Source organism: Schistocerca piceifrons, chromosome 4 (genome assembly GCF_021461385.2).
Source record: "Schistocerca piceifrons isolate TAMUIC-IGC-003096 chromosome 4, iqSchPice1.1, whole genome shotgun sequence".
Classification (NCBI taxonomy): Eukaryota; Metazoa; Arthropoda; class Insecta; order Orthoptera; family Acrididae; genus Schistocerca; species Schistocerca piceifrons.
In genome coordinates, this window is record NC_060141.1 from 584,116,489 (window position 1) to 584,136,885 (window position 20,397).

Below are 20,397 nucleotides of genomic sequence, written 5' to 3' on the forward strand. Positions count from 1 at the left end.
GGAAGACTAAGTAATAAGAATAGAAATCAGTATCAAATATTAGCTACATGGAGAAAGTTTTCAAAACAGTGCACACTCTGCTGCAGAGTGAAATACTAATTCTGTAAATTACATTCTCCAGCCTTGGAGTTTGGTCCCATTACATGTTTCATTGTTCACCTTGTTTTCACATTCAATTTTTGGTCTTCTCATGCAGTACTTGACAGTAGCTAAGAAAGTCATATCTTATGATATTGCTTTTATTAAAATGACTTTGCACTACATATTTTTGGCTTTCATATGTCATCATATGTATTCAGTCGTAGTATTGTATTTTTCAATTTCTAAGGAACAATCATGGTGTTATATAGCTCTTGTTAGTGTGAGAGCTAGAACATCAAAGAACTCTTGGGATGTACATAGAATAAGCCAGTTTTATTTAAATGATAGAGCAAAATTTGTGTTTAGCACGGAGAAACAAAACTGACAAATAAACCAATTAACCAGTAAGAAATTTATTATTCAGAACAACAAGACATTATCTGTTTTTATTTTAAAATGTTCTACTGTAATGTTAGACTATTCTACTCTCAGTGTAATTTACTTATCTGGAATGCACAGAGGTTTGAAAATGGAAAGTTGCACCACTGTAAAGTCAATAGTGTTTCCCTATAAGCAATGGTGTTCTTGCACAAGTCATTGTACTTGTTATGGTTACTTCATGCTCACTATAAATATGGTGTTCTATTTTGCATGGTCACATGTTCCTTATTCTCCCCACCACAAAAGCTGGTGACCAGTTCATCTGATAAGTTCGCAGTTACATCTTACTCTTAAGGTCATATATACTGTAACTCAGTCATGGAAGCATAATAGTATTAAAACATATTTCATTCGGCTGTACAGTTTTCTTGATAGGATTAAAACAGCTTCAGAATGTAGCTGTGTGCATAGTTGTTTGAATATTTTTGTGTTTTGTTTCCAGAGGTTTAGACAACAAGGTAACAGTATACCCATTGAGCCTTGAGGAAGATGTTTCAACAAAGAAAAAAACAGTTGGTACTCACACAAGTTACATGTCTTGCTGCACATTTCCAAATTCTGATCAGCAGGTAATGTCCAGTTTTCCTTATTTCCATTTCTGTCTTTCTTCAACAATTGCACAATCAGCCTTGGAAATGTAAAAATCTGACATTTAATATCATATTAATTTTGTCTGTTTGAGTTATTAGCCGTACTGTGAAATGTTTCACCCATATTATAAGGGTGTGATGTGTTTTCAACACAACATTGTTCGATGAAATATTGAATAGAAGAATGTGAATTGGAATAGACGGTAGACTTGGGGAATAACCATAACTGTCTCCTTTCCAACAGACTATATATTGCATGTTCTGACCACTGTTACTGTCGGAAATCATTAGTAATGATTTTCTCTTCAAAATAATTTCAAGCCTTTTTGTTTTGGTTGCAGTTTATTTGTGCATTAAGGAATCAACCATTTCACACCTCATGCATGCCACATGGGTTTTCATCAGCAGAGGGAAGTTGCGGTCTTCAAAAAAATCATAATATATGTGTATAAAATATGTTCTATAATTCTAAAAACTTCTCAGCAAGGTAAACAACATTTTGCAGTGTGGTTCAGTGACAAGCTTCTGGAACTTTAGTTATTCTGCCAGAAGAAATGGAAATATAGGAAAATTAGTTCAGATGTTCAGTAGAAGAGTAATTCATTTCAAAACCTTTATTAAGAGATGCACAATCTTGTCATGCACAATATTGTGTTCCATCAACAAGAGACTGCACAGGTGCTTGCTTGATCAACACCATCCCAGGTTGACTGCTGAGGCTTAAGCATCTTGAGGAGGCAATCGGTCGCCATAAAGCTATTACAGCATAAAAGATTTGTGGTATTAAAAAAATCTTAAGAAAGGAAATTTAGGTGGACTGATAAGGTAAGGAATGAGGAGGTTCTACACAGAATCGGAGAGGAAAGGAATATGTGGAAAACACTGATAAGGAGAAGGGGCAGGGTGATAGGACATCTGCTAAGACATGAGGGAATGACTTCCATGGTACTAGAGGGAGCTGTAGAGGGCAAAAGCTGTAGAGGAAGACAGAGATTGGAATACGTCAAGCAAATAATTGAGGACGTAGGTTGCAAGTGCTACTCTGAGATGAAGAGGTTAGCACAGGAAAGGAATTCGTGGTGGGCCGCATCAAACCAGTCTGATGCCCAGACTGATGACGGGGGGGGGGGAAAAAAAAAGGGCAAGCTCATATTTCCGCACAGCAAGTGTGGAAGAGGCAGATTGTAGATTATCTGCATGGTTAGCATGAAACATTCAACTCTGGTGGCAAAATATATAGTATTTATATCTAAGAATATTGGACAATGAAATTTAGACATTTATTTTATTTTATTTATTTATATAATGCTCCAGCGACCAAAGTTGTGAATATACCAAACAGTGTGGAATATGCCCATTTTACAAGTTTGTTGTGATTACATTTAAGGTATATAAAGTCTTCACAGGTTGTCAGCCGAGTAGCGTCGTCGTCTCGTAGCAAAGTTTCCATCATCTTCAGGCCTGAAGATGATGGAGACGCGTTCCATCGAAACGTTGCTAAGAGACGATGACTCAGCTGACAACCCGTGAAGACTTCATATATGAAATTTGCTGAGAAAGCCTGCACTCACATATACATTTATGGTATTATGTAAATATTACTAATCAGTTTCATAGTAAAGTATCTGCAACTTAGGTTTTGTATTCAATTAACAAGATTGCGAGGTATAAGAGAGAACCAGTCTGGATCAATACCTTTATTAGTAAGTTGCTATAAACAAAAAGAAAGCTTCTTTGCAAATATTAAACCAACTGAGATCATTGTTGGCAAACTACAACTAAATGAAATGAGACAAATAATGCAAGAAGTAATTCAAAATCAAAATTTTGCCTAAAAATTCGATGAAAACTCCAAAGTAGTTTTGGTCTTGCATAAAGTCAGTAATATTTAAAAACACTTGTATTGTCATTTAATATTTATATGAGTACCAAAATGGAGGACAACAAGAAGAAGGCTGAAATGCAGAATACTGAAGGCTGAAATACAGAATATGCTCTTACAAAATTGATAGACTGTGAAATAACTCACTATACTTCATCCTTTCAATTGCTTGTGTGACAGGATTGAGCTAAGTGAGTGCAGAATAGGAAATCAACAACATTCATTCACAAGGGAACTCCTCATCACACCCCCTTCAGATTTAGTGGTAAGATGGCCCAGTGGATAGCCCATCAAAAACTGAACAAGTCACAGCATCCTGGTTAAGTGGTCACAGTGTTGGACTGTGAACCAAAACTCCCTTGCGCTAGTTATTTTTATTTTATTTTTTTTTTTTTTTTTTTTATTTGCGTTATTGTGAACTGTTCGTCCTGTCATTGAAATGCTTGTTCTCCTTTGTAGTCTTGGCAGTTGTCATAAAATACATTGGTTATAGAATATGAGTCATGTGGTAAGAATACATTACCTCCACCATCAAATGTGATTAATAGTGAAAGCAGGTGAAATACCACATAGACTTCTCACAGAAACGAAAACAAGAAATAAACAGGTGTGAACTATGTTACTACAAAGTAATTCAAGAGTCAAAGCTTCCAAAGTTTACGCTACTTCAGAGATGTTAAAAACATAGTTTTGAGAGAGCACAGAGAGACCATGTGATTATGAAACTGTTGCATTCATTTACTGCAGCTTATGTGACAAACTAATATGTTTTCTTCATTTGCCTGGGAGTGATCACATTCACATTCATACGAACACCTGAATCGGGCAAGGAGGCATATCTCACTCACTTACCAGGCATATAAATTAGGTGCATTGATAAGAGATTCCTCTCATATGACACACATACTGTCGCTAATGCCATGTATGTGGAGGATTCTGTTGGCTTGTCATCAAATATTTGCAGTTCCCATTTGAAAGCACTTCCTTTTAGCTGCTAACAGAGTAGTTGTGCAGGATTGACTGTCATTATAGGTCCCTACCCTACACCTTGCTGTTGCAAACGGACGTTACACCATGATACAGACACATATTTGAATACAGCAAACAGTGGGGGGGGGGGGGGGGGGGTGGAAAGACGCGTGGGAAAAGTTTGAATACGGCTTGCTCACTTGCAAGTCCAACACATGACGACTTATCCACGATGCCGTTTCTCAGTGAGGCTGCTCCATATTGCACTTCTTATCCTTGAATCATTCAGTGTTTCTATTTTGCTTATTTTATTTTATTATTCCACTCCTGGAAATGGAAAAAAGAACACATTGACACCGGTGTGTCAGACCCACCATACTTGCTCCGGACACTGCGAGAGGGCTGTACAAGCAATGATCACACGCACGGCACAGCGGACACACCAGGAACCGCGGTGTTGGCTGTCGAATGGCGCTAGCTGCGCAGCATTTGTGCACCGCCACCATCAGTGTCAGCCAGTTTGCCGTGGCATACGGAACTCCATCGCAGTCTTTAACACTGGTAGCATGCCGTGACAGCGTGGACGTCAACCGTATGTGCAGTTGACGGACTTTGAGCGAGGGCGTATAGTGGGCATGCGGGAGGCCGGGTGGACGTACCACCGAATTGCTCAACACGTGGGGCGTGAGGTCTCCACAGTACATCGATGTTGTCGCCAGTGGTCGGCGGAAGGTGCACGTGCCCGTCGACCTGGGACTGGACCGCAGCGACGCACGGATGCACGCCAAGACCGTAGGATCCTACGCAGTGCCGTAGGGGACCGCACCGCCACTTCCCAGCAAATTAGGGACACTGTTGCTCCTGGGGTATCGGCGAGGACCATTCGTAACCGTCTCCATGAAGCTGGGCTACGGTCCCGCACACCGTTAGGCCGTCTTCCGCTCACGCCCCAACATCGTGCAGCCCGCCTCCAGTGGTGTCGCGACAGGCGTGAATGGAGGGACGAATGGAGACGTGTCGTCTTCAGCGATGAGAGTCGCTTCTGCCTTGGTGCCAATGATGGTCGTATGCGTGTTTGGCGCCGTGCAGGTGAGCGCCACAATCAGGACTGCATACGACCGAGGCACACAGGGCCAACACCCGGCATCATGGTGTGGGGAGCGATCTCCTACACTGGCCGTACACCACTGGTGATCGTCGAGGGGACACTGAATAGTGCACGGTACATCCAAACCGTCATCAAACCCATCGTTCTACCATTCCTAGACCGGCAAGGGAACTTGCTGTTCCAACAGGACAATGCACGTCCGCATGTATCCCGTGCCACCCAACGTGCTCTAGAAGGTGTAAGTCAACTACCCTGGCCAGCAAGATCTCCGGATCTGTCCCCCATTGAGCATGTTTGGGACTGGATGAAGCGTCGTCTCACGCGGTCTGCACGTCCAGCACGAACGCTGGTCCAACTGAGGCGCCAGGTGGAAATGGCATGGCAAGCCATTCCACAGGACTACATCCAGCATCTCTACGATCGTCTCCATGGGAGAATAGCAGCCTGCATTGCTGCGAAAGGCGGATATACACTGTACTAGAGCCGACATTGTGCATGCTCTGTTGCCTGTGTCTATGTGCCTGTGGTTCTGTCAGTGTGATCATGTGATGTATCTGACCCCAGGAATGTGTCAATAAAGTTTCCCCTTCCTGGGACAATGAATTCACGGTGTTCTTATTTCAATTTCCAGGAGTGTATTTTTTTTTTCACAATTCAGTATGCCTTCTTCCTGTTTTCATGCTTGATCTGTGGTTAGTTTTTGATGGGCTGTCCACTGAGCCCTCTTACCACCAAATCTGAGAGTGTGCGATAGGGAGTTTCCCATGTCAGTAGAGGAGAAGTAACTGGGCCAAGTGGGATTCCTGAGAACATACTACACTGATTATGCAGAAGAACTTCCTTTGCTCTGTGGAGTCAGTATAGACTCTGTAAGCAGCAGGCTTATAAATCACTAGTTGCCCTGTTCATCCATGGCATCTGAAACACAGCAGATAACAATGCTAAGACTCCTGGCTTAAATTAAACTGAAATTTAGAATACAATCAATTATTGTTGGTCTTTCTTCTGGAACGATTCATGTCACAAACATGCATGTAGAGGGGTAATGGTAACCAGCACAATCACAGAAACAACCTAGAAAGAGACTAATATGGTGATGGTGAAACCTTGGTTAATGTAATCGTCATCGCAGATGGACCTACAGATCTTCACAGGTCTGTTGTGAGAAATAAAATTGCTGTTGACACACAGAATAGAAAATTGAAGTACTGCAACCGTGGTACAGACTTCATCATCATGTACTGTAGTTTCCATCCACATCAACCTGCTCCTGGGATAAACTTTCTGGTGCATGGACTGGCCAGTGAGATCTGAATCCTGTAGTGGATTTCTCAGAAGCATTAAAGAGAAAAGTTAAAATACCTCAGTTCCCACCTGGAGTGTTTCCAGATATCTTTACAGGCCCAACTCGGGAATGGGATAACTGCCAATAGAGATTTTCCCTGCAGCTTATTGAGAGTTATTGCTATGGAAAGGGTATCGTAATTTTTTTAATGTGTGTCTTTCCATTTTCAAAATTTTCTATTACATTTATGGACACGGTTGTATGCTAGACAATTTGTGATTAAGCCTTACTTTGTTCTGAAACTGTACAGACATCCCATTGAGAAAATATACCCTCATTTTCTGTTTATTATTAACTTTTAACAACTAAGATACATAATTCTAAAATTGAAACAGGTGTACTTCTGCATACCATGTAATATTGTTGCAAACTTATAATCAGTAGAAACCAGTAACAGACAATAGATCAGTAGAAACTAGTAAACAGACAATAGAATGATGAACGTTATTCGACCAGGTAGTGAAGCACTCCATGTCAGTCTGCAAGCTATCATTTGGTCCAGACAGCTACACCTTAAGCAAGCAAGTTTCTCTCTCTCTTCTGAGTTATGGCCAAGTCCAGTTGAACCACAGTGTTGAAAAAGAGACGGCCTCTGTATTAAACCAGTAATAAGAAATTTAGAACATTTGAAGTTAAGATCAGAATAAAACCAAGACACACCAAGAATGAGCAGTATGAAAAATAATCTGATGTACAAAAATTGCAGTGGATATCATTTATAGTATTAAATTTATGATTTGTTGTCTAAAATAGTTCTGTCTGTGACTGAAATTAGTTTGTAGTAGAAAAGGTAAATTGAAACAAATGATTTCATACTTTCTGCTTAATGTTCAAATAAAATTCAGTGCAACTTCAAGCTCAATACCATGATGCAGATACACAGTAAAACATAATCTTTTCACCACTGTGCCCAGTATGCACCCAGACTGGTGTCGTATATTGCACTGCAAGAACAAAAGCATTATGGCTCTCCACCAATGAATTGCTGATAAAAATTGGTACAGATGCTTAATCTATCTTATGCTGGAACCTGGTAGCTGAATCTCTCATTTTTACAACACTGCGTTCATAAATGTGCACTTAACAGTCAGCAGCAGAAAGCTTCAAATATCATATATCTTGAAGAACGCACTCCACCATCCCTCCCACCCACCCATCCATTTCTTCCTCTTACAGCCAATACATCATACTATCTAATGAAAAGGACTAGTTTCAAGAAGTAGAGCGTCTGGTACATTCCTGCAGATGAGCTTGTATGATCATAAAGCAATAATTTGAAAGTATATGAAGCTGTAATAATAAGATACCTGAAAGTATTGGCTGCAATACAAACTATGGAAAGATAAAAAAAATTAAGCAGTCATCTTATAGTTCAGGTGTTGAGTGGCTGCCAGGCACATATACATCATTGAAATAGTCACTAAGCTAGGGAATGTCATTCCCCAGTACACCAACCTTTCATAACCACTTATTGATAGTCAGAACAAGAACCTTCAATCAATTTTTGAAAAGGATTTATTGTAAGTAACTCAGCATTACACAAGAGAGATAGCCTGTAAATCTGTATTCTTTTGCCAAAGCTCTTTTATTTTTTTCCACAATTTCCAGTTGTTGGCACAAACAAGTATCATCACATTTAGAGTAGTGTTTGTTTTCATATGTAACGTTTTCTCTACCAGTGGTTCCTTCATTAGTTGCTGACATGTTTAACTATAAATTGCTTGCCACTTCTTTGTGGTAACTTCTTTTTTGTGCCTGAAATTTTCTCTCGTTATTAAGCTCGTTACTACCCACAAATTAATTCTGGACAATGGGTGATATAGAGTTGAAACATCAGGCTTAAACTTGGATTTCAAATACCTTTCGTAATCGGAATTGGCAAAATGTATTGAGCACACATAAACATAAGTAACTGAAAATGAATCAAGGTGTTACAAGCATTTAGTCTTTTTGTTTTGTCTCATCGTTCTTTGGAAATAACTTTTTATGTTGCCTGTAATGGTTATTACAGCTCGCAATCGTGTAGTGAACCATTATTTTTCATTGAAAACATTTCAGTACATACTCTGAGAAACCCCCATCATACTGATCACTGTAGCATAACTTTGCACTTAATTGTCAGTCACTGATAGAACTGACACTCATGTAAACAACCTTGTATACACTCAAAAACGCAGTGACTACTCACCAGGTCATGGCAACAGCTGTCCACTGGGATGTTAGTGTTGCAGCTTATTATTGTGCACATGCCCCATATCTCTCGACACATCTACACTGGAATGTGTTGCAGCCCAACTACAGTGAGGGGTTGTGTCAAGTGGAGTGTGTAGGGAGGAAGAAGGAGGGAGGGAGGGTGTGCCAATGCATACTTTTTACTGTTCATAAATGATTTTCATTAAGAGCAGTGTTTTGTCCCACTGTAGCAGGACAGCCTAGATGAATGGCATTGCCACTTGAAAACAGCAGGAAAATACATTGACTCAGATATCTCCCTACTCCTCCATTACGTCTCTGTGGTTAAAATGCTTTTTGTCATGTAGCAACTGACTACATAAAGGGTAAATCATTCAACAGAATACTAGATGTGTTTGAAAAAAATGTTATTTACATTTAATGAAATCTAATCCAGTAAAGTTGCTGTATTCCTCCTCCTAGTAAATACTGAAATGTTTTGTCCTTCTCTCAGTGTTCACTTTCAGAGTTTGCACATGACAGAGTTTTATGTTCTGACTGAGAAATTACACTTACAGTGATGTCAGCAAAATCCAACACTAAAAGGGTTCTTGAGAAAATGACTCTGTTGTAATAAGGTTCCTAAATATGGCAAAATAATCCATTCACTACCTGTAATAATATATAATCAATAGTACACAGTGAATAGTATTAAATGTTTGAAGTGCTTCTGCTACATTAAGGTTTAGTCTGAAGTCTGGTCAATTCAGAGTCCATCTAAGTCCATTGCCTAACATGATGAAACATTTTTAAAATCCACATACAAGTCTTAGCTCCTGGGGCAGATGCAGAGTGATACGGACATACTCCCAATGGAAAACATAGTAACAAGCACCCATGGCATTGAAAAACAGCTGAAAGGATTTGTAAACAAATAAATCACCAGGTCTAGATGGAATCCCAATTCAGTTTTACTGAGAGTACTCTGACATTTGCTCCTTACCTAGCTTCCATTTATCATGAATCTCTCACCCACCACAGCCCCAAGTGACTGGAAAAAAGTGCAGGTGACTCCAGTACATAAGAAGGGTAGAAGAATGGACATGTAAAAATACAGACCAATAACCCTAACATCAGTTTGCTGTAGAATCCTTGAACATATTCCCAGTTTGAACATAATAAACTTTCTTGAGACTGAGAAGCTTATGTTTATGAATCAGCATGGTTTTAGAATGTGTTGCTTGTACGAAACTCAGCTTGTCCCTTTCTCACATGATATACAGTGAACTATGGATGGAGGGCAACAGGCTGATTCCATATTTCTAAATTTCTGGAAAGCATCTGACACGGTGCCTTATTGCAGGCTGTTAATGAAGGTATGGGCATATGGAGTAAAGTCACAGATAAGTGAGTGATTCAAAGACTTCATAAGTAATAGAACCGAGTATGTTGTCCTTGACAGCATATATTCATCAGACACAAGGATATCGTCAGCAGTGCTCCAGGGAAGTGTGATAGTACCGCTGTTGTTCTCTGTATACAAAAAAGATTTGGCAGGCTGGGTGGGCAGCAATCAGCAGTTGTGTGCTGATGATGCTGTGGTGTACATTAAGGTATCAAAGTTGAGTGACTGCAGCAAGATATAAGATGATTTGTGTAACCTATTCTTGAGTACTGCCTGAGTGTTTGGGGCCCATACCAGGTTCGATTGAAGGAAGACATCAAAGGAATTCAGAGGTGGGCTGCTAGTTTTGTTACCGGTAGGTTCAAACAACACATAAGTGTTACAGAGATGCTTTGGGAACTCAGATGGGAATCCCTGCAGGGAAGGCAACGTTCTTTTCAAGAAATGCTATTGAGAAAATTTAGAGAACTGGCATTTGAAGCTGGCTGCTGAACAATTCTGCTGCTGTTGACATACATTGCACATAAGGTCCAAAAAGATAAGATTCGAGAAATTAGGGCTCATACAAAGGCATATAGACAGTCATTTTTTCCCTTGCTCTAGTGCCAGTGGAACAGGAAAGGAAATGACTATTAGTGGTAAAGGGTACTCTCTGCCTTGCACTGTACAGTGGCTTGCAGAGTATCGATGTAGATGAAGGTGTACTGCCGTGACTGGCTCCCTTGCCGGTAAGTAGAAAAGCTTTCATCTGACAGTGTGGACGTCAGAGGGAATGCTTGACTTTGGCAAGTCACTTTTAATGTTCCCATTTGGGTCTTTGCCATGGCCTAATAATTTTTTATTATTTAAGCATTTTGAGTGATGCATAACAAAGGTACAGCAATTTTTCAAAACCACAATCACCAGCTGGCTCTGAAAAGTTTCATAGAAACATTTACTTTATAGTGCTCAAAAAGCATATGTTAATATGAGTTTGTAAATTCAAATTAATAAAGTGAAGGGTTAAACTAAGGATAGTTAATCTAAATAGGGTCTTACAAGATTGAATGAAAATCTTTAGTATAGCACGGTAGTATCATTAACAGGTTTCTCTAATAAAACAGTACTGCAGTGATGTATTTGGCACCTGGCACCATAAGCTACACTGTTTTTAATAATGAAACCTAAAGTTTTAATTTTTGCTAATGCAATATATGGAGACCATACATGAGCTTTTCTTGTAACAAGCAGAACAACTGTACACTAAGGAACAGAGGAAAATAAAATATAAATTAAATTGAAACATTCTTGTGTTCTCAAATCACATTGCCTTACAAGGGTTGACTGAAAAGTAATTCCTTCACCTTGGTGACTATTCAACAGTTGGCAGAATTGGTATGCAGCAGGTATTGGCTTGTTCCGTAGACTCTTCTCTACAGCTCCAGTTGGTGGGAAGCCTTAGCATTGAACGGTTGTGTTGTAAAAGTGTAAAGTATGGAACCCTGCACAGACGGTTGGTCAATGCGATTTAAGCAATGTGCAGTCATTGAATTCTTGACACCAGAAGGTGTCGCCCCAAAGGAGATTCATCAGAGAATGAAAGCAGTTTATGGTGATTGTGTTGATGTGAGTACTGTGCGTCATTGAGCGAGTAGGTTTAAAGATGTTGAGACAGGAACATCTGACTTGTGTGACAAATAAAGAGTTGAACGTCTTGTGACAGCAACCACTGAGTTTCACAAGCAAAATGTTGACAGATTGATTCAGAACGATCGTCGTATCACTTAGAGAAACTGCAAGCACAATCAGCATTTCACAAGAACGTATGGGTCACATTATTGCTTTGCTTGACTATTGGAAGATCAGTGCACGATGGGTACCCCGGTTGCTGACTCCTGAAGTGAAAGTGCACAAGCATCCTCTGTACAGTCCAGGTTTAGTGCTATCTGACTTCCATCTGTTCCCGATAATGAAAGACGATCTGCGGGGCCATCATTATGCCTCTAATGAAGACGTTGAGAGAACTGCGAGACTGTGGCTGCGGAAACAGTGTGTCGACTTCTTCCGTGATGGCTTCAGAAAACTTGTTAACTGTTGGCTGAAATTTATCCAGTTGGCTGTTGATTATGTGGAAAAGTGAATATTAGTGATTAAAGATCACATTCTAAGGATTATTTCTGCGTTTGATTTAGTAAAATATTCCCATCCACATCCAATTAACGAAGGTGGAGGCATTACTTTTCATTCAACCCTTGCACAGTCATCGTCATCATCATCATCATCATCATTTTCTTCTTCTTCTTCTTCTTCATCTTCTAGAGTTTGCAGCCCCCGGCCCAGTCTAATTGGAATGTAAGCCTCTCCATGTTTTTCCTGTCCTACTACCATGTTTCTCTTTCCACCCTGTCCCAGTCTTTCTGCCTCTTCTTCACACATTGCTTCACTCCAACGATTGACACATCTCTTGGTCTTCCTCTAGGTGTCTTGCCTCCTATTGTCATTTCATGAGTGAGCCTATCACAGTATGCTGCCAGTTCAAATTCTTTTAACATGCCCTTACTGTCTAAATCCTGTCTCTGCTATGATCTCTTGCATGGCCTTCCCTCGTCATCCCGTTCCTCACTCTATCCATTCTAGTAACTCTTGCGATGCTTCTTTGAAATTTCATCTCGCAGTATGTATCCTTCTCACTTGCCTTTTCTTCATTGTCCACATTTCTGATGAATACCTAAGTTATGGGCAAGCATTTGCATGCTTTTTGGTTGTACATATTCACTCCATATCAGGCTTCATACACTCTGCTGAAAGCAATCGATTTCCGGTTCCCTTTCACTAATCTCCTAATCATTCCTCCTGCTGTGTTCTGTTACACTCCCCAGATACTTGAAACTTTCCACTTTCTTTAGTACTTGCCTTCTGATATTAGTGAAATAATGCAAAATATGCAGTTTTTATGAAATATCACTAAATCAGTAATTTTTACAAAGTATCATGAAATTTTTATTTTCCTGTATGAAAAATGTTGTAAATTTCAGGATGGCAGTTTACCAATAATAATAATTTATAGTTATTGAATGCTAAAACTGCATTTTGGCTTCTTATTTCCTTAATGACAGTTAATTTCCTGCATAACTAACTATGCTGCGACTTCAAAAGTAGTTCCAAAAATGGAAACAAAACAGCAAAATTGGAAAAAAATAACACTGAAATTGACAAAAATGTAACACTGAATCTGAAAAAAATAGCGCCAAATTTGGCCGCAAAATAAAAAATCGTGTCTCTGTTTATATCCATTGTTACTCTCCTCTTATTCCTCATTGTTGCCATCATGAGGCTGACAGTTCAAATCCCCATCCCGTCATCCAGACTTACCTATCTGTGATTTCCCTAAATTGCTTAAGGCAAATGCTGGAATGGTTCCTTCAAAAGGTTATCGCCATTTTTCTTGTCCATCCTTCCCTTGTCGAAGCTTTTGCTCCATCCCTAATGATCTTGTTGAGGACGTTAAACTCTGGATCTCCCTTCATTCCTTCTGTGTACCTCATATTCTCCATTACCCCACACCACTGAATCATCTGCAAACAACATTGTTTTCACATTTTCATCTACTACTTACATTGCCTCTGTGCCACTGTCTCATCCATAATGACGATGAAAAGTAGTGGGAATAGTATGCTCCCTTGCTTCAGCCTTTTTTCTGTTTTTACCCATCTGTCTACTCTCCTCCTACTTTTACACAGACACACTTCCTTGGTATGTTTCCATTATTCTTCTCATAATCAGCCTCTCAGTTCTCCTATTTCTGAAGGGTTTCCCAGATCCTTGCTTATTTTCACATATGTCTTCTCAGTGTCCAGGAACACAGTTACTAGATCGTTACAATATTCGTAGTGTCTCTTGTGGAGCTGCCCTCCACTAAAAATTAGACCCACTGTGGACGTTCGTGGTGTGAGCCCGTATTGTTCCTCTCTATCCTGCTATCCTTTGTACTATTTTTTCCAGAATCTTATAACATATCTAGACAGCATGGCACATCAGAATAACTCCCTATGATTTTAACAGCTTCCTGCAATTTCTCTTAAAAACTGTCTCTATGACTCAGATAGATCTTGGATAGATTGTACCGATATTATGAAAAGAAAAGTTGCCACTCACCATAGAGTGGTGATGCTGAGTTGCAGATAGGTGCTTTAACTGCGACCGGAACAGTCACAGTATTGACATGACGGAAAGTGCGGCGGGACCCACGGAGCGGCCCGCGAACAACAACACAATGGGAGAGGACGGACACGACCAACGAAGGACCTAATGTATAACAATAAGATCTAAACAACAGAATCATAAGAAACCACGTCCACTCATACACAAAACAATAAGTAAATACACTGTCTAAGGCAAGGCGATATGTCCAGAGACGCACGCAAGATTAGACTGGCTGGCTGAGCAAGAGGTAGGCACTTAAATACATGACCAGGGGTGCCGCTATTGCCTGCTATGACCACGTGTTCCACTGCGGCGCCCTCACACTAAATGTGGACCAGGAGGCGCATGCCGCCACATCTTATGGTGCAATGGTGCAGACACCTCTAGGGCTCTTCGACCTCCATGCCGTGTGGTGCGGTTTCAAATTCTGTGGTACACGGTACCAGAATAGGCACAAGAAAAAATCTTTCACACTGTAAGACCTTCGTTAAAAATAGACCACACACACACACATACATGCATGCATCTCTCACATACATGGCTGCAGTCTCAGACAAATGTAGCTATTCTGGGGGCAGCAACACCAGTGCATGATGGGAATGGCGACTGGGTGGAGGTAAAGAGGAGGCTGGGACGGGCAGGGGGAGGGATAGTAGATAGTAGGGTAGGGGTGGTGGTGGATAGTGCAGTGCTGTTGGGGAGCGCACAGGGATGTCATGGAGAGAGGGTACAGCAGCTATGTGCAGTCAGGAGGTTAGACAGCTGGCAGGGGAGTGATGGGGGAGGGGGGATAGTGGAAAAGGAGAGAAGTAAAAAGACTATGTGTGGTGGAGGAATTAGGACTTGATAGTGTTGGATTGGGAGCAGGGAGGCTGGATGGGTGAGGACAATGACTAATGAAGGTTGAGGCCAGGAGGGTTACTGGAAAATAGGATATATTGCAGGGAAAGTACCCACCTGCGCAATTCAGAAAAGCTGGTGTTGGTGGGAAGGATCCATATGGCACAGACTGTGAAGCAGTCATTGAAATGAAGGATCTCATGTTCACCAGCCGCTCAGCAACTGGGTGGTCTACTTGTTTCTTGGCCACACTTTGTCGGTGGCCATTCATGCGAGCAGACAGCTTGTTGTTTGTCATATAGGTGATGATTACGACCAGACTGAAGTAGGTGGTGGTGGGAGGATGTATGGTTCTTGCATTTAGGTCTATTACAGGGGTATGAGCAATGATGTAAGGGGCTGGGAGCAAGGGTTGTGTAGGGGTGGACGAGTATATTGTGTAGGTTTAGTGGACCAGAATACCACTGTGGGAAGGGTGGGAAGGATAGTGGGCAGGACATTTCTCATATCAGGGCACAACAAGAGGTAGTCGAAACCTTGGCAGTGAATGTAATTCAGTTGCTCCAGTCCTGGGTGGCACTGAGTTACAAGGGGAATGCTCATCTGGGGCCGGATGGTGGGACTTTGGGAGGTGGTGAGTGACTGGAAAGATAAGGCATGGGAGATTTTTTTTTGTACAAGATTGGGAGGATAATCACAGTCTGTGAAGGCTTCAATGAGACCCTTGGTATATTTTGTGAGGGACTGCTCGTCACTGCAGATGCAGTTAACAGGGGGTGATCTGGGGTCAGTGGTGATGGATCACAGTTGGATGGAAGAGTGAACGGAGTCAGGCAAGTCAAGTCATTGGTAGGGTTCGTGGCAAAAAAGTGTTTCTGCCATAATGACCAGGAGAGGAGGTCTTTAACAAGTCCTGCATAATTGAATTTGGGAGTGGGCCAAAAGGTGAGGCCTTTGGAAAGGACTGATATTTCTGTGGAGCTAAGGCTTTTGGAGGAAAGGTTCATGACAGTGTTTCAGGTCTGTTTAGGTACTGGATTCTGTTTGGTGGTGGGAGGGAGTTTTGGACGGTGGGATAAACATAGTAGGTCTGCTATACAGGGTTTGTCATCTATGAGGGTAGGTGGAGGAGGTTTGGAGGTTGTTGTAGAGGTAGTGGACAGTCGTACTCCAGGGTGGGAGTAGGAAGTGACCAGGGTGGAGAGCTTTTTGAGGTGGTGTTGTGCATGTACCAACTCTCCACAGTTCCTGCCCTTTACCACACAGTGCTGTCGTTCTCATTACTGTTGATGCCACCACCCTTTACACTAACATCACTAATGCCTGTGGCCTTACCGCTGTTTGAACACTACCTTTCCCAACGCCTGATGGATTCCAAACCAACAACCTTCTTTCTAGTTGCCATGACCAACTATATTTTCACCCACTTCTCCTTTGAAGGCATTACCTACAAACAAATCCGAGGTACTGCTACGGGCATCCGCATGGCACAATCGTATGCCAACCTATTCATGGGCCATCTAGTGGAATCCTTCCTATACACCCAGAATCCTATACCCCTCACCTGGTTCAGATTCATTGATGACATCTTTGCAATCTGGATCAAGGGTGAGGACACCCAATCCACATTCCTCCAGAACCTCAACTACTTCTCCCCCACTTTTTACCTGGTCCTACTCAACTCAACAAGCCACCTTCTTAGATGTTGACCTCTACCTAAAAGATGGCTACATCAGTACCTCCATCCATGTCAAACCTACTAACCACCAGCAATACCTCCACTTCGGCAGCTGCCACCCGTTCCATACCAAGAAGTCCCTTCCATACAGCCTAACCACCCAGGCCATCACATCTGCAGTGATGAGCGTGCCATCTTAAAATATACCAAGGATCTCATTGAAGCCTTCACAGACCGTAAATATCCTCCTGACCTTGTACAAAAACAAATATCCTGTGCCTTATCTTTCCAGTCACCCACCACCTCCCAAAGTCCTACCATCTGGGCACAGAGGAGCATTCCCCTCGTTAATCAGTACCACCCAGGACTGAAGAAACTGAATTACATTCTCCGCCAGGGTTTTGACTGCCTTTCATTGTGCCCTGAAGTGAGAAATGTCCTGCCCACTATCCTTCCCACCCCTCCTACTGTGGTTTTCTGCGGTCCACCGAACGTACACAATATACTCATCCATCCTTACACAACCGCTGCTCCCAATCCCTTACCTCATGGCTTATACTCATGTAATAGGCCTAGATGCAAGACCTGTCCCATACACCACCTACTCCAGTATGGTCACAAACATCGCCTATCCCATCAAATGCAGGGCTAGCTGTGAAACCAGTTGTGTGATCTACAAGCTAAGCTGCAACTACTATGCTGCAGTCTATGTGGGTGTGACAGCCAACAAGTTGTCTGCCCACATGAATGGCCACCGACAAACTGTGGCCAAGAAACAAGTGGACCACCCTGTTGCTGAACACGTTGCCAAACATGACATCCTTCATTTCAGTGACTGCTTCACAGCCTGTGCCATATGGACCCTTCCCACCAACATCAGCTTTTCTGAATTGCAAAGGTAGAACTTTCCCTGCAGTATATCCTGTGTTCCCATAAACCTCGTGGCCTCAACCTTCGTTAGTCGTCGTCCTCACCCATCCAGCCTCCATGCTCCCATTCCAGTCCTATACAGCCCTCATTCCACCATAGCACAGTCTTTCTACTTCTCTCCTTTGCCATTACCCTCTCCCTCCCCACCTCTTCCCTATCCTCCATCTAACCTCCTTACCCCCACCCAGTTGCCACTCTCGTCATGCACTGGTGTTGCTTCTCATAGTGTGGCCACAGTTGCCTGAGACTGCAGTCGTGTGTGAGTTGCGTTTGCGTGCGCGAGTGCGTGTGTGTGTGTGTGCGTGCGTGCGTGCGTGCGTGGGTGTGTGTGTGTGTCTGTGTCTGTGTGTGTGATCTATTTTTGGTGAAGGCCTTAATGGCGAAAGCTTTATTTGTGACAGTCTTTTTGTTTTGCCTATCTGCGACTCAACATCTCCACTTTATGGTGAGTGGCAACTTTCCTTTTCATAATAATGTCTATGTGATTCCCTTTTTCCAGTCTTTGGATGTCCTTCCTTCTTTCCATACTGTTCTCACGACCTGACAGAGTGACAGCTTTCCAAAAATGCTACTTCCTCTCTCAATCTCCACACTTACTTCACCCAGTCCAGGCACTTTTCTTTCTTCCTTTGACTTTATTGCTTCCTCTGTTCCTTTCAGGCTAGGTCCATCTTGATGTCCTGTTCATCACCAGGCTCCTCATTTTCCTCTTCTATATTCTCATTGGGATTTAGTAGCTCTTCAGAATATTCCTTCCACACATCCTTGATTTCCTGTACATTTTCAACTTGCTTTACTTCTTTATTGATCATCTTGACATTTCACATTATGCATTCCTTCCTGGCCATAACTCTTCCATGAAGAACTGTCTTACTACTAACCATCCTCTTCCATAATTTTTGTCCACTCTTCCATCCATTTTCAATTGTCTCGGCCACCTCCTTATCGGCAATTTCTTCTTACTTCCTCTGTTCTCTACTGAAACATATACAGAATACTTTGTTTCTGTTTGCAACTTTTACTCCGTCACACTATCATTCCACCAGAGTGTTTATTTGCACCTTTTTAAATCACTGGTTCTTCTGCACATAACAAGGGTTAGAACTTAAATAGTGGCAACTATTTATTCACAACTGATACAAAAGAGTTACATGTTTGGACCCGTTACTGTCCTTCAAAGTAGTCACCAGCATTGTGTAAAACCCGTTGCCAGCGATGTGGAAGGCGTAGTGTACCATTAACAGAGCCTGTTCAGTTGATGGTGTGAATGGAGCGATGTGCTGCCTGTCAAATCTCTGGAACAGTCCTGTAGTGAATGCCATAAGTGGTTCCTTCATCTTCAGAATCAAATCAAAGTCACAAGCACTTAAGTCCAGGGAGTATGGTGAATGGTACAGTACTTCCCAGTCTCATCGACCAAACAGAGCATCCACAGCTTGCACTATATGCACGCACACCCTGTTGTGCAAAATGATGGGTGGGTTGCACAGAAAGTGTCGCCGCTTCTTTCACAAAGCTGGTCGCAGGTTATGCTCCAAAAATGAACAGTAATACTGTGCATTTACAGTCTGCCGTGGAGGAAAGTAATGTGTTACAATAAGACCATCACAGTTGTTCATGAGAATCACCATAACTTTAGAGACCACTCCTTTCGCACCATCTACAGAACAGGCTCTGCTAACGGTATACTGCACCATCCACATTGCTGGCAATGGGTTCTACACAACGCTGGTAACTACTTTGAAGGACAGTAACAGGTGCAAACATGTAACTCTTTTGTATCAGTTGTGAATAAATAGTTGCCTCTATTTAAGTTCCAACCCTCGTATTTTCTGCCACTTCCAGCCCCCCCCCCCCCCCCCCTCCTATTCCTCTGCAACTAATGAAGTTCTTGTTAGCAGTTCTTTCCTTTCAGCTTCCACACTCTTACCCTTCTTTCTGCCCATTTTTCCTCTTTAATCCCTCAAATAATCACTACAAAAAGATAGTGATCACTATATAAGGCTTCGGAATGCATTACCTTGACATCTGTGACTGTTCTGTTTGTGTCCTGGTCACATGTTGTGTAGCATATCACAGATTTACTTGGGAAATTGTGGTGTATCACATTACATTAGGACTTTCCCTCTTCTTAAATCAAGCCTTTGTCTTTCCATGTAGTTATGTCTCCCAATACCATGATCTTCTCTCTGGTTAGTTGTCTCCACATTTTCTCTTCAAAGTCATCCTTCTCCTTAATGGAGCATGCATCTTATGGTGCTTATATGAGGAGAATTTCCATGTCCTTTCCTTGCAGTTTCACTCTGACCATCATTATCCTGTCTCTCATTCCCTTCACCTCCTCTTTTAATCTTCCTCTTATCAGTACTACCAGTCGATGTCTTCCTTCTACCTCATGCCTATTCCAGCACAACCTATATTCATTCCTCAATTCCCTACCTCCTCTAACCTTCCACCTGGTTTCTGACAATCTTAGAATTTCAAGTCTCCTTCCACTCATCACTTCCACAAATAGCCACCTTCCCTGTCAGCGTTTGTATGTTCATTGCACCAAATCTTGAGAATTGCTGGGTATGCTTGCATTATGTCCACTATTTCCCATCTTTGAAAGCATGTTTTTTAGCCATTAGTGGCCTGATAGGCCAATGACAGCTGGATTTTCTATCACATTTTTCTCTGTGGACTTTTGGTCTGCGAGAGATATTTAATGTCATTCCTACCCTTCAACAATTTGGAGCTGCTGTTGCGCATTGCCTGATCCACCACTTAGGAAC

The 20,397-nt window shown here is 41.8% G+C and overlaps 1 protein-coding gene across 3 annotated transcripts in view; it reads left to right on the forward strand.

Annotated features, from left to right (window-relative positions):
- Nucleotides 1-20,397, forward strand: part of LOC124796393 (guanine nucleotide-binding protein subunit beta-5) — a 162,726-nt gene that overhangs the window by 110,475 nt on the left and 31,854 nt on the right. For all 3 annotated transcript variants that reach the window (XM_047260564.1, XM_047260562.1, XM_047260563.1), the window contains one exon: nucleotides 965-1,091. In XM_047260564.1, the coding sequence (XP_047116520.1) occupies nucleotides 965-1,091 (127 nt within the window). The remainder of the gene's footprint in view (nucleotides 1-964; nucleotides 1,092-20,397) is intronic.